Below are 15,840 nucleotides of genomic sequence, written 5' to 3' on the forward strand. Positions count from 1 at the left end.
TGATTGTTATTTAACTTGAGTCGGTATTATAATGGGTACGAACTGTGTATCCCTAATGGTCACAAGGATATTATGTCTAAAGAATGTTTCAAAATATTCCGCTAGGTCAAAGCTCTGGTTAATGTATTACGCCACATTTGGAAAACGCTGATCTTATTGTCCAACCATCACATATTTGCCAAAAAATAATGACAACGTCATCCCAAACATATATCATAACATTGTTACAAGTGTCATTTCGATACCAGTCTTATGTATAATTTAATTTATAATCATGCTATATTACTATGAATACACTAGATATGATGTGAACCTTGCCAGTCAGTCACATTACTTCAAATATTTCAATCCTTTATGGGTTGATTTAAAATACATATATAAGAAAGCAATGAATGTAGTTGTTAAATTTGATAGATGCTTGTTGGTGCTTCTTTGTTAAATATTGGTTTATTTTTGTTCTAACTTAGATTGGGACACGGTGATGACTGCTGTATCCCTATTTTGACAATGTTTACCTATTACATCTGTTTTGTTCACGCTTCTTTGTAAATATAATAGAATTGATGAGACTGTCATACAAGTGAGATGTTTGGCACTATTAAACCAGGTTCAATCTACCATTTTCTACATTTGAAAATGCCTGTACCAGGTCAGGAACATGACAGTTGTTGTCCATTCTTTTGATATGTATTATCATTTGATTTTGCCATTCGATTTTGCCATTCGATTAGGGACTTTCCGATTTGAATTTTCCTCGGAGTTCAGTATTTTTGTGATTTTACTTTTTCATCGATTTCATTATAAACGTGTTTATCATATGTAGACGAGTGAAATTCTTTATCCTATTATTTTTTTGTTTTTTACAGTTGTTGTTTTACCAAGTAAATACTGGTATCATGTATCAATTTACCGTGCCGAATAATTTAACAGACTATTTTATGCAAAATATGGTGCCTAATCTGAGAGAAAACCGACGAAATCCAAGTGCACAACCATCTAATCGTAATCCACATCTTAGTAAACAAAAAGACGTTCATATGATAACAAATCCAAATGAACTTCATAAGTATAAAACACAAGTAAATAATAACAACCAGAACTCTAGGAATGTCAATTCTCAAGCAGCTGTTCAGTCTAGACCTAGTTTTGACAACACTTACAACAATAATGATAATATAAGGAATACAAATAGTGACACAGGTAATACTCGTGTTAGACCAACAAAAAGTGAACAGCAACCTGTCGGCCAAGGTGGATATTCCTATTCAGGAGGACTAGGAGCGTACAATCAGGCGGCTACTGGCGACTACGGTCAGCAATCGCCAGGAAATAATAATGTCCTATCAGGGCAAGATAGCTTCTACGGTAACAAGGGGGGTTATCCGGTATATAGTAATGGCATTCCACTAGGCGGATCTGCAAATGGTGTGCCGCTTGGCGGTTCTGCAAATAGCGTATCACAAAGAGGAATACCTCTCGGTGGAGGTTCAAATGGTGTCCCTCTTGGTGAAACAGTACAGAAACCACGTTTAGTAATTGCAAACCATATACCTGACAGTAAAAACTATTTTTGGAGAATATCAGGATTTACAGAATGTTCAAGAACTTGCGGGGGAGGTAGGTAGACATTGTACATTTTACAGTTCAGTTTTGTATAATTCATTCTATTAATTCTAAGTACCCTTTTGTTTATTATAATTTGTTGCTTCCAACATCCAAATTAAGAAAAATCTAGTTTTCTAAACAAATTTTGAAATACAGTTTGATATTTATGATTACCTTTGTTTCTAGAGTATCAACATCTATATTTATATATGTACCATGTACATGTAAGTCAGTTTATGCAACCACAACAATAAACAAGATAGTATCATACTGTTTATTGTATCAACAAAAGATCATTCTACGGTTATAAACGTCTTCAATAGTTCAAACTGAGGCTCAATATTATTTTTGATCTTTAGAATTATCGGTTGAAACATTTTTTTATAACACAATCCTTGAATGAGAAACAGGTTTTTAGATCTACTCTTTGTCTATCGATAAACATTACTTGTCGTGTTTATATCATGTAAGAAAGATAGAGAATCAAATCACAACGTTTCCAAATACGATCGAGTATGATAAAAAATTTAAAAATGTGAACCAACGAAAACTGTTAGTTTTGCATTTATTGTAGGTTTAAGGGCAAATATTTTGTAATTTAAAACCCGTTTTTTAAATTTTATAAGCCAACCAACACTGTATATGGTGGGCTATACATTTGTTTTTGTATTTGATACCTATTGTAGAACTGATGGGGATCTTATAATAGAAAGAAAATAAGCATCATTGCGGAAAAAATTCAAATTTGTATATAAAAAAAACCCACTCAAAATCGATATTGCGACTGTGAATGTTTAATATAAAGGTTTCTTTTCATAAAAGAATACATAAAACGACATATAAAACAGGATTGATAGACAGGTCATGGTTGCACTAACAGCTTTTTTTTTTATCTCATGGTATACATTGAAGATTATAATAGGTGTAGGCTGTAGCACTATTTCGTAGTTTTATACACAATATCATTTTTTTTAATTAATGTCTCTTGTCAAATTCGTATGTTGTCCTGTTATTTATTACTCTCCCGTTGGTTTTTCATTATTAATTCTAAACCTTCCTTTCTTGCTGGATTTTTTTTCAAAGAGAATAATTTACTATTTTAGATGTTCCATACTGCTCTTTGTACTTTTTGTGTCTACTCTTGTCCGTCTCTTTTGTCTATACTCTTGTCCGTCTCCTTTTAAATGTCTGTTTTGATTGGATCTGAGTACCCTCTTATTCGTATAAACAGTAAATTTGTTATTGATTTAAGTTATGAAACATTAAAACTGAATTATCATTTGTGCCTCTTTGCCTCTTAGTCTATCCTGGTTTTAACAATACAATTGTCATCGCTTCGTTAACTGTTTTATAAGACTTGAAATATTAAAGTTGAAGGAACTCTTTGTGAAGAAAACCTTGGTGTCCGTTCACCTTAAATTCACATAATAAAAATATATAATTAGGAACTTGAAAGTCTATGATATGACAACAAACAAATTACAATACACGTTTAGTACCGTGCTTGTGTGGCAATGACTAAATTTAGTCCTCAATTACATATTTTAGTGTCAGATGAAATACACAGAATAAATTTTAATCGTTAGTGTAATTGACAACTTTGCCACATTTAATTAACAATGGTCTTTATATTTTTAACTGAAGTTTCTATTTTGTCACATAAAAACATAGCGTCTGTATTTTTGAAAAAAAAACACCGAACAATCGTACCAATTAATAAAAGAGAGGCAAAAGATACCAGACAATTCAAACTCATGGGTCGAAAATAAACAGACAAAGCCGGTTAAAAAAGATAAGACAAATTGACAAATAATAGTATACAAAACACAATCTTGATAACTAAAAACCAAAAACTGCCCATACAAGCAGAGGAGACGTCCAACCGAAAGCAATAATTAGTCTATGTTTATTGCCGTTATTAGAAAATATATTAAACAAATTGTACAGTCATGAAGTATGACTTTTAAAGCTATGTTTTCTTTATTCCCCAATACTACTCTTAACATAAAGATTTTGCTATATTGCCGGTAGTAAAATTTTGGAAAAGAATTAGCTAATATACAAAATACATTTGATCAGGACTGTAGTTTTCTTTTTCCCAGTTGTCTGTCTACAGCTTTGAAAGACGTTTTGAACTACAATTTCACCTACAATTATATACTTGAAACGAAAAAACATTCTCTTAAAAGCCCGATGAAACTTTATAGCTAGACGGGCTTTACAATATCCAGCATTATACTGTGGTATAACGCAAAACACGATAAATAAATCTATTAAAGTAACAATAAATGTAAAGTTGGGTACATACCCAATCAAATCTGCATCGGCTTTTTAACAAAAACACCAGTTTGGTAATTTGGCCATCCTTTCTGTAACGTTCAAACATTTTCATTTTGACATTAAACTAATGGATTGTTATATCAGCTTCGATCGGTCGGAATGTTTCATTAATAGACCTATTTTCTTGCAGTTATGTTTAGGTTTTAATAACACTTTTTTATTTACTTGCTTGACATTTAACCGAGATCCTTTTTAAACAAAGAAGAATGCAACGCATATGTTTGATATTTTTGTAGAAATAAACGTTTAAGGTATTGCTTTGAATTTTTATTATTTAGTTTGACCCTTTTTACTCCTTTTGAATTATACTTGATACTCGGTTCTATCCCACATTTCTATCTTGGTTCAATTGAAGTCGTTTAAATGAGTGTTGTATTTTTTCTATATCGATGGTAGAATTTATAGTTCAAGTTTCATACATTTTAATAATTGCCTTTTGAACAGCACACTTGTGGCTGTCAAACACATACATTATCTGTTACTGCAGCCTTAAATGCAGACCTGCTTAATCATTCGATACAAAAGAATGTTCTTGCTTGTCAAAATGACAGCTGATATAATCAATGATTTCCTTTTACCCAATTTAATTTTAGTTTTAAAAAAAAGATATATTTCATTTTTTTTTATTTTGAAACAAAGTTGACAGTGGGATTTATACTGGGCGGGTAGTGATGATGGCAATTTCTTTTTATAATGATGAATGATGTTCCAAGACCTATTTAAGGATGATTTATATGGTCGTATTGACTAACATGTGAACTGGAATTTTAAATGATGCAGCTCAATTACACATTAAAAATTCTTTTCCACTGTTCTTGAATTTTTGTTGGGTTTAGTTTATTACCTTACGAGAGGTTCCAGTTAGGTTTGTCTGGATTAAATAAAATTTGAATTTAAATGTTAACGTAGGTTCAATTTACTACGGTTTAATCGCGACAAACTCACATTGAATAAAGAGGTGCCGAATTCATGTTGTTATAAAAAGTAATACCACAAAAATACTTAACTCTGAGGAGAATTCAAAACGGAAAATCCCTAATCAAATGTATTATCTTTTGTATTAACATTTGTGATGTATTGCCAGTTAAAGACAAAATCGAGTGAATATTGACAAAAGGTTTGGCAAAGGAACTACCTATGATATTTATATAAAGTTCTAAACTTTTCTCAAAAACTCGTATCCCTCAAGTTTTATTTTTGTATCAGAGTTTAAATATGTAGTAAATTTTCGAATATTATACAAATGCATTTATATAGAATTCCGCCAGCACATGAGCACCAAACATCTTTGAGTTAGAGTATATAGTTATCATACGTACCAGGATTATAATTTAGTATGCAAGACGCGCGTTTTATACTTGAATACATGTGACAGAAGCATTTTGTTAGGGAATTTCTTTAATTGTACCAACACTAGTAAACTACTTTTAAGCTGAAACTGTCTATTTGAACTGTGAACAGCTCTTATAAGAATAAACAAAAGTGTGTATGTCTTATTCAGTTTTTTGGATAGTGTAATGACAATCGCGATTTTATCAGAGTATGCTCAGTAGCAATAATTATCCTGTACGAAACAAAACATGTTTAATAAGGTATACTGCACAGTACTAGATTGACAGCACTCAAAACGTTTGAACAGTACTGAATTCACTACCAGTAAATTTCGATAAATTACTAAAACAAGACTTAACGTTTTCAGTTTCAGATTTTTGCAATAATGTTAAGACTAACAATTATTTATCAATGTAAGTATACAAAAGAAAGAGCAAATGCAAATATCAATACACAATTAAGTTATTTAATCATTCAAAAAATGAAATGAACAACAAGTTACCGGTGAAATCAGTGGACGAAACACAAGTTGTGAATACTCTATTTTTTGGATGCAATAAGGCCATACTTGCAGCCCACCTGTTTCATGATAATTATCAAATTTTAGTGAACGATGTTCTGGGAGAAATAATAAGTCAACGGAATTTTTCCGTTAAGTTCCAAGATACATTGTGTAATTAATCAAACAGTAGGACAGGTGATTTAGCACCTGTGGAGAGGTGCAACAGGATAGGGGACATCTGTTTATCTTGTTTGACAAGAGATGAACAGATCGCTATGACCTTTTTCACCTTTTCTTATTCTTTTCTTGATGTGTGAACATAAACACACCGAGAAAGGTCATCCGAGTTGGCAGGATATTTCTCATTACCCCCTGTTAGGGATATGTTTTAATCTTTAAAATAATATTGGAAGATTAACGGAATGTTCTATGAATTATGATATTATGAATATTTGGCATTTTTAAATATTTTTTCGTATAATAGATATGGTTTATATTAAACTGAGTAGTCATCCTTGTATCGTGATGAAGGTAAATTATAGTATATTCGATCGAAAAAAATATATTTTAATCGAAATTTCAAAACTTCTACAAAGTAAATTCAAAATAGTATTTGGGGCTTTAAAATTGAAACAGTTTAAGAGCCAGTCTGCCATAAAACCATGCAAAATCTCAAATTTCGTCCAAATTGGTAGTTATAACTGGGCAATATAATATATATTTCCAAAATCTTTGGGTATTTAGGAGTTAAGATAAAAAAATGTTTTTTTGTAAATTCACACTATTTTTCATTTAACAGCCTTATTTGCATATATGTGAATTATTTAAAAAAAAATATGCAAAAATCACCATATTTAGGTACTTTTTAAAGGTCTGGATAATTGATATATCTCTTAAATATAGCATTATCTTGTTATATTTTGCAAAGAACATTATATAAAAAAAAGAAAAAATGCATTTTGACATTTTTTTTACCTTTTGGCAGGTTGCCAGAGCGGTTCGTGCAACAGATGTATTAGATAACTTGTATGTAGTACATGTACTCAGTAGGTGTTTTCTCTTAAGATCATATTTATTTTCTTCAACTTTTGGGATTTTTTTAAAGGTGCATATCAGTTCTAAGACAAATAAAAAAATTTAGCCTGGCAAATATTGGGAAATTGGAAAAAAAATGCTCCCAAATATCTATAAAATGCACTAATTGTAATAGTTTTTGCCCCTTAATATTTTAACTAAAACTGATCAAAGTAGACTTATATTCCGGACAATAACTTTAGTTTAAGTGTATAGATCTTTATGATTTTTTTTCAGAAGGTTCAATACCACAAAAGGAAGGTTTGGATTGATTTTGGGGATGATGGTCCCAACCGTTTAGGAATTAAGGGCCCAGAAGGGGCCGAAAACAAGCATTTTATAGTTTAAGGATAATAACTTGTGTATAAGTATTTCAATTGCTCTGATATTGTGTCACAATGTTTAAAACCACACTTAGAATGTTTGGATTCATTTAAATGGGTCACGGGTTCAAAGTTAGGAATTAAGGGCCAAAAAGGGGCCAAAAAAACAAGCATTTTTCTAGTTTCAAGACAATAACTTGTGTGTAATTGTATGGATCTCTCTCAAATTGTACCACAATGCTCCATATAACAAAGGGGAGGCTGGGATTTAGTTTTGGATTAATTGTCCAAAATATGTAGGAATAAGGGGCCAAAAAAGGGCCAAAAAGAAGCATGTTTCTGGTTTCCAAAGAATAACTTGGGTTTAAGTATATGGATCTCTCTGTAATTGTACTACAAGATTCTATACTTAAAAGGAAAGGATGGGATTGTGTTTAAGGGTTATTCCTTAAAGGGGGTTTCAATAAATGGGGGGGGGGGGGTTGTAAACAATTTTTTAAGGGATTTCTTTTTTTTTCAAAATTTTTCAAATTTCAAATTTGAAAATTTTCAAGAAGAAATCTTCAATTGCACAGTATTGTGCAATAGATTTGTTGATCTTTGACCACATTTATTTTGAAACAAAAACCTTTATTTTGTCAAAAATGCAATCACAATCCAAATTCAGACAGCATCAAGCTTGAACATGTGACCAACTTTAATTTGCCCCAACTGTTCAGGGTCCAACCACTGCGGTTGTATAAAGCTGCGCCCTGCGGAGCACCTGATTTTCACATACTTTCAATTGATGACAGTCTTTTAAAAAGCTTGTTATATGAAACAGAGTTGTGAACATACTTGTACTTCAACAAATCTTCCTCTTTGAAACTTTTGATTGGAATGCAACCAATTATAGGGGCAATCACTCATTGAGTGTCTAGATTCGAAATCTGTGTCTATTAGAGCGTATGTAAAAAATGTGGCCATTTTTTTTCATCTACGAAAAAAGTTTATATGTGCATATATAATGTGCCATATAAAAGTTTTTGATTTATATCTCAGATTAAATAAAGATAAAAGAAAGACATTTGAGGTGACCCTACTTCTTCACAAATCGAAAGCTTTTCCAAAATTATCTTGAATGTTCCCTCTCCAAAGAACATCTCTTTCCTGTTTGTTGATACTTTGAGATTTTGATTTTAAGTCCCCTAACGGCTAACGTCTAAGTGGACTTAGGTTTGTACTGCGTTTGTCTGTCTGTCAGTCTGTCTATCTGTCATTTCGGCAAATCAAGACTTTTTGTGCTTGTAGATTTTGATTTGATATTTGGTTTATTGATTTATCATGACAAGTTACAGGTCGAATTCATTATTCACGCTTTAAGCTTTTCTCTTTGTTCAGTTGAAGCCCTTTCTCTAGAATTAATTTTTTGATGAAATACTTATTCATTAGAAGATTTCTGTTCAAACGGAAATAACTCATTTTTTTAGACAAAATGACATTTTGAATGTTTTTCCTTTTCTTTGGTATTTAGTGATTCAGTTTTGTTCCAGTCTGATATTTGTGTGCAGAGTTGTGGTCTTTGGACATAGGAAATTCACTCAGATAGTCAGAATTCAACAAGTTTTTTTTTGTTTTGCTTGAATATTTTGTCTCGATATTTTTATGTAGTTTACACCATGACAAATTATAGATCAAGTCAAAATTTTGTTCCATTACAATGAATTTGTAACGGGTTGGGGACTATGTATTGTCATGTATTACTCCCAGAATGCTTGTTTTTATCCAAAAAAATTCTGATGCTGCAAAATTGTTCAATATTTAGTTAAAATAGATATTGATGACTTTATTATGTTAAATTTTTTCAGATCTATCAAACTTTTTCTTTTTTTTGCTAATACCTTCATCATGTTCATTCATGACTAAAAACTTGTATTTAGACCATTTTGCACGTTTTTCTTTACGGTAGACCACCATAATATTACATGTATATAAACAGTAAAAAATCTTACCATTTTAATGACAATATAAAAAAGAAGATGCGGTATGAGTGCCAATGAGACAACTGTCCACAAGAGACCAAAATGACTCAGACATTAACAACTAAAGGTCACCGTACGGCCTTAAACAATGAGCAAAGCCCATACCGCATAGTCAGTTATAAAAGGCCCCGATATGACAATGTAAAACAATTCAAATGAGAAAACTAAAGGCCTTATGTATATAAAAAATGAATGAAAAACAAATATGTTACACATAAACAAACGACTACCACCGAATTACAGGCTCCTGACTTGGGACAGGCACATACATAAATAATGTAGCGGGGTTAAACATGTTAGCGGGGAATACAACCCTCCCCCTAACCTAGGACAGTGGTATAACAGTAAAACATAAGAACGAATTATAAAAATCAGTTGAAAAAGGCTTAACTCATCAGATGGAAAAAATACAAGTGGACGTGGCCGGGTAATTGTATGTCTGCTCAACAGTTTAACCATTTATCTGTGTATATTTGTTTTTATATAACCGCAAAAAATCAAAAATTTTGGTCGTATATTGGTATGACGTTGCCGTTGACATCGTCGTCGTCATCCAAAGATATTTGGTTTTCGCACTATAACTTTAGTATAAGTAAATAGAAATCTATGAAATTTAAACACAAGGTTTATGACCATAAAAGAAATGTTGGGATTGATTTTAGGAGTTTTGGTCCCAACAGTTTAGGAATTAGGGGCCAAAAAGGGTCCAAAATTAAACTGTTTGATTTCATCAAAAAATGAATTATTGTGGTTCTTTGATTTGCCAAATCTAACAGTGAATTTAGATTCTTAATTTTTGGTCCTGTTTTCAAATTGGTTTACATTAAGGTCCAAAGGATCCAAAATTAAACTTTGTTTGATTTCAACAAAATTGAATAAATGGGATTCTTCAATATGCTGAATGTAACCATGTATTTAGATTTTTAATATTTGGGCCCGGTTATCAAATTGGTCCACATTGAAGTCTAATGGGGTCTAAAATTCAACATTATTTGATTGCATCAAAAATTGAATTCTTGGGGTTCTATGATATGCTGAATCTAACCATGTATTTAGATTTTGGATATTGGACCATAATAGGTAAATGTCAAATTAAATTTTTTTAAGTTTTTAAGTTTAAGTTCTTAGACCACACTCATTCTGTTGTGTCAACTATTTAATCACAATCCAAATTCAGAGCTATATCAAGCTTAAATGTTGTGTCCATACTTTGCCCCAACTGTTCAGGGTTCGACCTCTGCGGTCGTATAAAGCTGCGCCCTGCGGAGTATCTGGTTATTACATGTGGTTATGAAATAAATTTTATTGCAATTTGAAATATTTGTGTTTGTCTCAGCTGGTAGTAATAGGCCATCTGTATTTTACATGTCTTATTCCCAAGCCTCAAATTGCTAGAGATTACATTCTAGGAGGAAACTTAGCATTACTGTTATGTCCACTGTTCTCCCAGAATTGACATAGGGATAACGAACTGGTTCATGTCAGCGTCACAAAATTTCAGTTCCAGTTTTATCAGGAACTACTAGGAGTAGTCTCTTTATATTTGACATAAAGCTTTATCACAATATACAAAATATAGCACTTTTCTAGGTAAGAGGCACAATTCTATGAAATTCACAAAACTATTAAATCTTCCTCTTTTCTGAAAATAGATAACATGGATGTACAAGGCTGCGCAGTTTGTACAATTTTGTCTACATTTTCATACTATTTTAGAAAAGAAAATACCCCGATTTCATCTGAAGGAGACGTGCTTAGAATTTTTAGTACTTTTATGATAGTATTTTTGTCTAAATTGCAAGGGGTTGCATTCATGTTGAGTCTCTATCTCTTATATGTTAAACAGTTTTATGAACCATTATCAAATTCAACATGTTTTAAAAATTTAAGACTGATCTCAATTGTGGCCACTTTGAATTTAGACAAAAAAGCGTCTAAAAACTAGACTACTATAAAATGCTAAAATTGTGAAGAACTCATGATGATATTACCTGATGAGTGTGTATAGTATTGTAAAAAAAACAGCCCATTTTAAGTTACTAAAGTAATTTACTTTTGAATAAGTTAAGATTTTAAACATATGGTAAAAATGCTCAGTTTATATAGGGGCAAAAAATGCAAAAAAGCGGTTTTCCCGGGTTTACTCCTTTAGTATATTCTATAATTTAAACTAAGTTAAACTTGGTTTATTCAATTAATATAACCAGTAAACATTAGTTCAGTCATTATTTTTCTTATATTTTGACTATTACATACTTTTATAAAGTTTCTAATGAAACAGATCAAAAAATCAAAATATCGGCAAAATGGCCATCACGCCTATCTTTAATTATTATTTTCTCGTAAGAAGGTATTATTTGCCGAGCACCATTTTCTTGCATTTTGTAGATAAATATATAAGCTTCATGAAATATTACATTTTATTGAAAATAAAACATGATCTTACAAGATTCAAGCCTTTAAAAATATACAAATTTTGCTGAATCGGCACTTTTTCAAAATCATGCAATTTCAACTTGTTAGTAGGGGTATTGAGAAATCTCACAACTTTTTGAATTATCATAATTTCCTTTTATTTTAAGTTGTTAGTTAAGATATTTGTTATCATTAAGCTGTATTTTTTCTATAAAACAAAGAAAAATCAGGTCAAAATACCCTAAAATAGGCTTGAAATGGCCATTTGTCAGTACAGAAATAGACAATTATCGAATGTTCGGCATACACAAATAATGGCTGAATATTTTTTCAAAATATTTTGCAGAAATAGTTATTACATATAAGGTATCTTAAATACAAAATATCAGTCTGATTGGAATATTTTGGATTTGGACCATTTTGCATGGTTTTATCACAGACTGGCTCTTAAATGTACTTTATTAGACTATATTAAACTTAATTATTACACTCACAATCAAATCAGCACGTTTCAGTCGTCATACATGACCAAAAAGTATTATACAGTACAACAATTGACCATACAGGAGAAACGAATTTCCTGTGAACATGATTAGGCACCCTGATACAAAATGTATTTTTTATCATAATCCTGAAGTACAATACTAATAATAATTGTAATTTTTTTATGTGACATTTATTTTGATGAGGACAATGACTTATTAAAATTTAGATTTTATCGTGACTCGCTTGCTTGTCGGATTTGTAAGAAATAAAGGCAACAGTAGTATACCGGTGTTCAAAAGTTATAAATCAATACTTATCATCGTATGAAATATAAAACTCGAATGCAATGTATCATGACTGGTCATCTATTGTTTTTTTAACAGGTGCACAAGAAACAAAGATTATATGTTTGAAAAAAGATACCAACGTTATGGTCACTAATGAAAATTGCGATCCTCGATTGAAACCACAGTCACAAGTGCTTAAATGTAATTCCAACATATGTCCACCAAAGTAAGTATAATCTTTTTTCAGTGTTCAAATTATTTGTACAAGAAAGATGTCCGTATTTTTTTAATTACCTGTATATCTATTCCCTAATTAAGTGTTCCAATCAAGTTAAACTCAAATATAGTGTAGTTGACGAATTAAAAAAATCATCGAGTTTGTTCTAAAGTTATCATTAGAAAATTACAATATTCGTTCTAAAACTGAACTTTCGAGTAAAAAAAATAACGTTTGATGTCTATAGAGAACATGTATGTGTACAGTGCATCGCAAAGACATTTTGAATGCCTTGACCACTGTACCTTTTTTTTTGCTAGATCACTTTAATTACATCTTGCTCGGCTGGTGTACGTAAGGTTGTTAGTTCGATTCCCGGATGGGTCAAAACATGGTCTTGAAAACTGAAATGTTCTGATTTTTTCTTTAAGAACAAACCTTTATGAAATGAAAGTAAGGACTGGAAGAATAATGTGTCATAGTAATGTGTCATGTCTCCTGCTACAACGTGAACAACCAGATTAAAATCATCTCATGTCGTTGATCTAGTACAAAGATATGTTCATTTTATTTCATTTTATTGATATGAATGTACTTTTGCCGCTACATGTAAAAGTGTCAATCCCTATTTTAAACCAGGACATGTTTAAGTTTTATTAAATAAGATTTCATATTCTAGGAAATTGATTTTTAATAAGCGTCAATAAAGTTACATTTTTCCTGACACGTTAACGGTTTCAGCATTTAGTACGTAATATAATAATTATTTCAGGAGCTTAAAAGATATTTGCAAAAGTATTTTGATTATTAAGTGTTAGTTTAAGTGACTTACAAATTACATATACACCTGGGTAAAATTTAGCACCACCCTGGATTTCTCACAAACCAAACTATTATAACATTTAATATTGTTTATGGCTCCAAGTATATAAATTATGTAATTCTCTTATTGACAACACCACAGACACACATAAAATAAAAAAAGGTTGCAGACAAATAACGAATTTGATCTAAAGGTACAATTTTTGTCATACAAGAGGATAGCTTCGGTACTTAAAATGGACAATGTAAGACTATTGGTGCTTACAGGTAACATAGTTCAATAGCGTAGTTTACTCTTTCTTGAAATGCAAATATGTTTGTTGTAAAAATAAATTCAACAATGTTCAATACATACGTCTTTTCGTTTTATGGTTGAACGATTGAGTTTATTGCTGTAGTAGCATTTGTAATTCCTGGTGAAAAGCTTGAGATAAATCATCACTTTTTCATACTTTGTGTCTGAGACATAATTTGTCGCCGTGGTTAGAGAGAGAGTATTGAACAAGCTCAGCTTTTGATGCAGGATTGGCAAAGACTTCCACAAGACATAACACAAATGTCACTGTTTGGTTCGTGGAATAAAATACAGAACTTTATGAGTAAACATCGGCGGTTCGTTTAAATGATATTTTTACTCGATATTTTTAAATTCCGCATAGTCTTGTTTTCAAACAAATTGAATTCTTGATTTGTAAGCATCAAAAGTTAAACATTATCCATTTCCATTACCAAAGACAACCAATTGTTTTTCAAAACTGAAATTAATTGTATTCGTTATTTTTATTCAAGTCTTGTGAGTAAAAAAACTGGCTTTATATTTTTGGGCCATAAATAATAATTCAATAACCGAGCTTCGTCGCATAGAAATCAACCTTATGCAAGTGCTCGTATACATGTACAAGTTAAAAACTTTGGTTGAATTGTGGAACATTCAAAGTTGAATGTTGGTCTGTTTTGTAGGGTTCTTATACCAACGCAGTTTTCAAAGATTTGCATACTTTCAATAGAGATTTGTTTAACTCGAATTAGGAGAACAGATGTATTGATATTAATTTACATTAGGTGGATTCCTATCTAACGCAGCTCATATGTTATAATATGTTTGGTAGTAAGAATAATCGGTGTGGTGCGGTAATTTTTTTGCAGGTGTATACTTTGTGTAATAGTAATACGTAAATGTTTATTGCGTATTATTTGTTCAACCATAATAAGCACATAAGCTTTTCAAAGTTTGGTGAATGCTATGGATTTTCAAATATTTTGGTCTTTAGAATTATTAAAGAGATATAAAGAGTCAAAGTGTCCAATTGTCAGCAAAAATTGATACACTTTTTTTAATATCAATTACATTGTTGATAGTTGGGAGTCTGGTAACTGGTCAGATTGCAGTGAAAGCTGTGGACAAGGGATGCAGACAAGACCAGTGTTGTGCAAACAGTTGATAGATTCTGAGCTACATTTAGACGTCCCAACTTCCCGATGCGATTCAAGAACTAGGCCAGAATCAGCTAGGAGTTGCAACACCAGAGCTTGTGCTGAATGGACTAATGGAGAATGGGGAAAGGTTATTATGAATATCAATGCCTTCAAAACTGTTTTATTGAAGTTCGACCAGTTTGTGTTGAATGAGGAACACAAAAAATGCAAAACCGTCTTTTAGCCAAATCTTTCATTTTTTTAATAAAACTGTTGTATATATGAATATTATAATCAACGATAAAATATGCAAATTATTATGTTATTTCAAAAGATACATAACATTAGAAAGAACATTTAACCTCTTATTTAAAGCAGCTTGAATCAAATGATACGTTATCTGATGCACGTATTATTTAACTAGCATAGTATCCATTACAAATTTCGACAGTATTTTTTATTTAGTTATATAATTAACCTTGTGTTGAAAGCTATAAAAATGCAAGTGCAACTCTGTTGCAAATTATATTGTAACACTATTTTACGATAATAATTCGGTATTTTTAGTGTTCTGTGAATTGTGGTAGAGGAAAACAAGAACGAGAGGTTTACTGCAAGCATGTAGATGGAAAAAATACCACAGAGTCAATTTGCCTAGGTTCCAAACCACAAACAGTAAAGAGTTGTGAAATGGGTGTTTGTGCAGTTGGTTGGTTTTACTCAAAGTGGTCAAGACGGGTAAGGTTTTAAAACGTATATTGCTCATTAAATGTTAGATTTCTTTTCTACGGTGTTGCTGGGTTGTGGTCTTATTGACACATATCCAAATCCCCTTAAATTTATTTTATAATTATTGTATATTTACTTATCAAATGACGTCATAAAGTGTCATGGCATAACTGGAAAACTTTTTTGAGTCTTATTGATTTTATCCATTGTTTGTACATTATTAATTTTTAGGAGTATATATTACATTATATGGTTACATTATATGGTTATA

At 31.2% G+C, this 15,840-nt stretch overlaps 1 protein-coding gene across 3 annotated transcripts in view; it reads left to right on the forward strand.

The window, feature by feature from the left end:
• LOC139520679 (thrombospondin type-1 domain-containing protein 4-like) overlaps positions 1 to 15,840 on the forward strand; it is an 89,567-nt gene that overhangs the window by 66,302 nt on the left and 7,425 nt on the right. For all 3 annotated transcript variants that reach the window (XM_071313545.1, XM_071313546.1, XM_071313547.1), the window contains 4 exons: positions 867 to 1,617; positions 12,482 to 12,611; positions 14,784 to 14,988; positions 15,408 to 15,578. In XM_071313545.1, coding sequence (XP_071169646.1) covers positions 867 to 1,617; positions 12,482 to 12,611; positions 14,784 to 14,988; positions 15,408 to 15,578 — 1,257 coding nt within the window. The remainder of the gene's footprint in view (positions 1 to 866; positions 1,618 to 12,481; positions 12,612 to 14,783; positions 14,989 to 15,407; positions 15,579 to 15,840) is intronic.

The sequence above is a fragment of the Mytilus edulis genome, chromosome 4 (genome assembly GCF_963676685.1).
Source record: "Mytilus edulis chromosome 4, xbMytEdul2.2, whole genome shotgun sequence".
In the NCBI taxonomy this organism is placed as follows: Eukaryota; Metazoa; Mollusca; class Bivalvia; order Mytilida; family Mytilidae; genus Mytilus; species Mytilus edulis.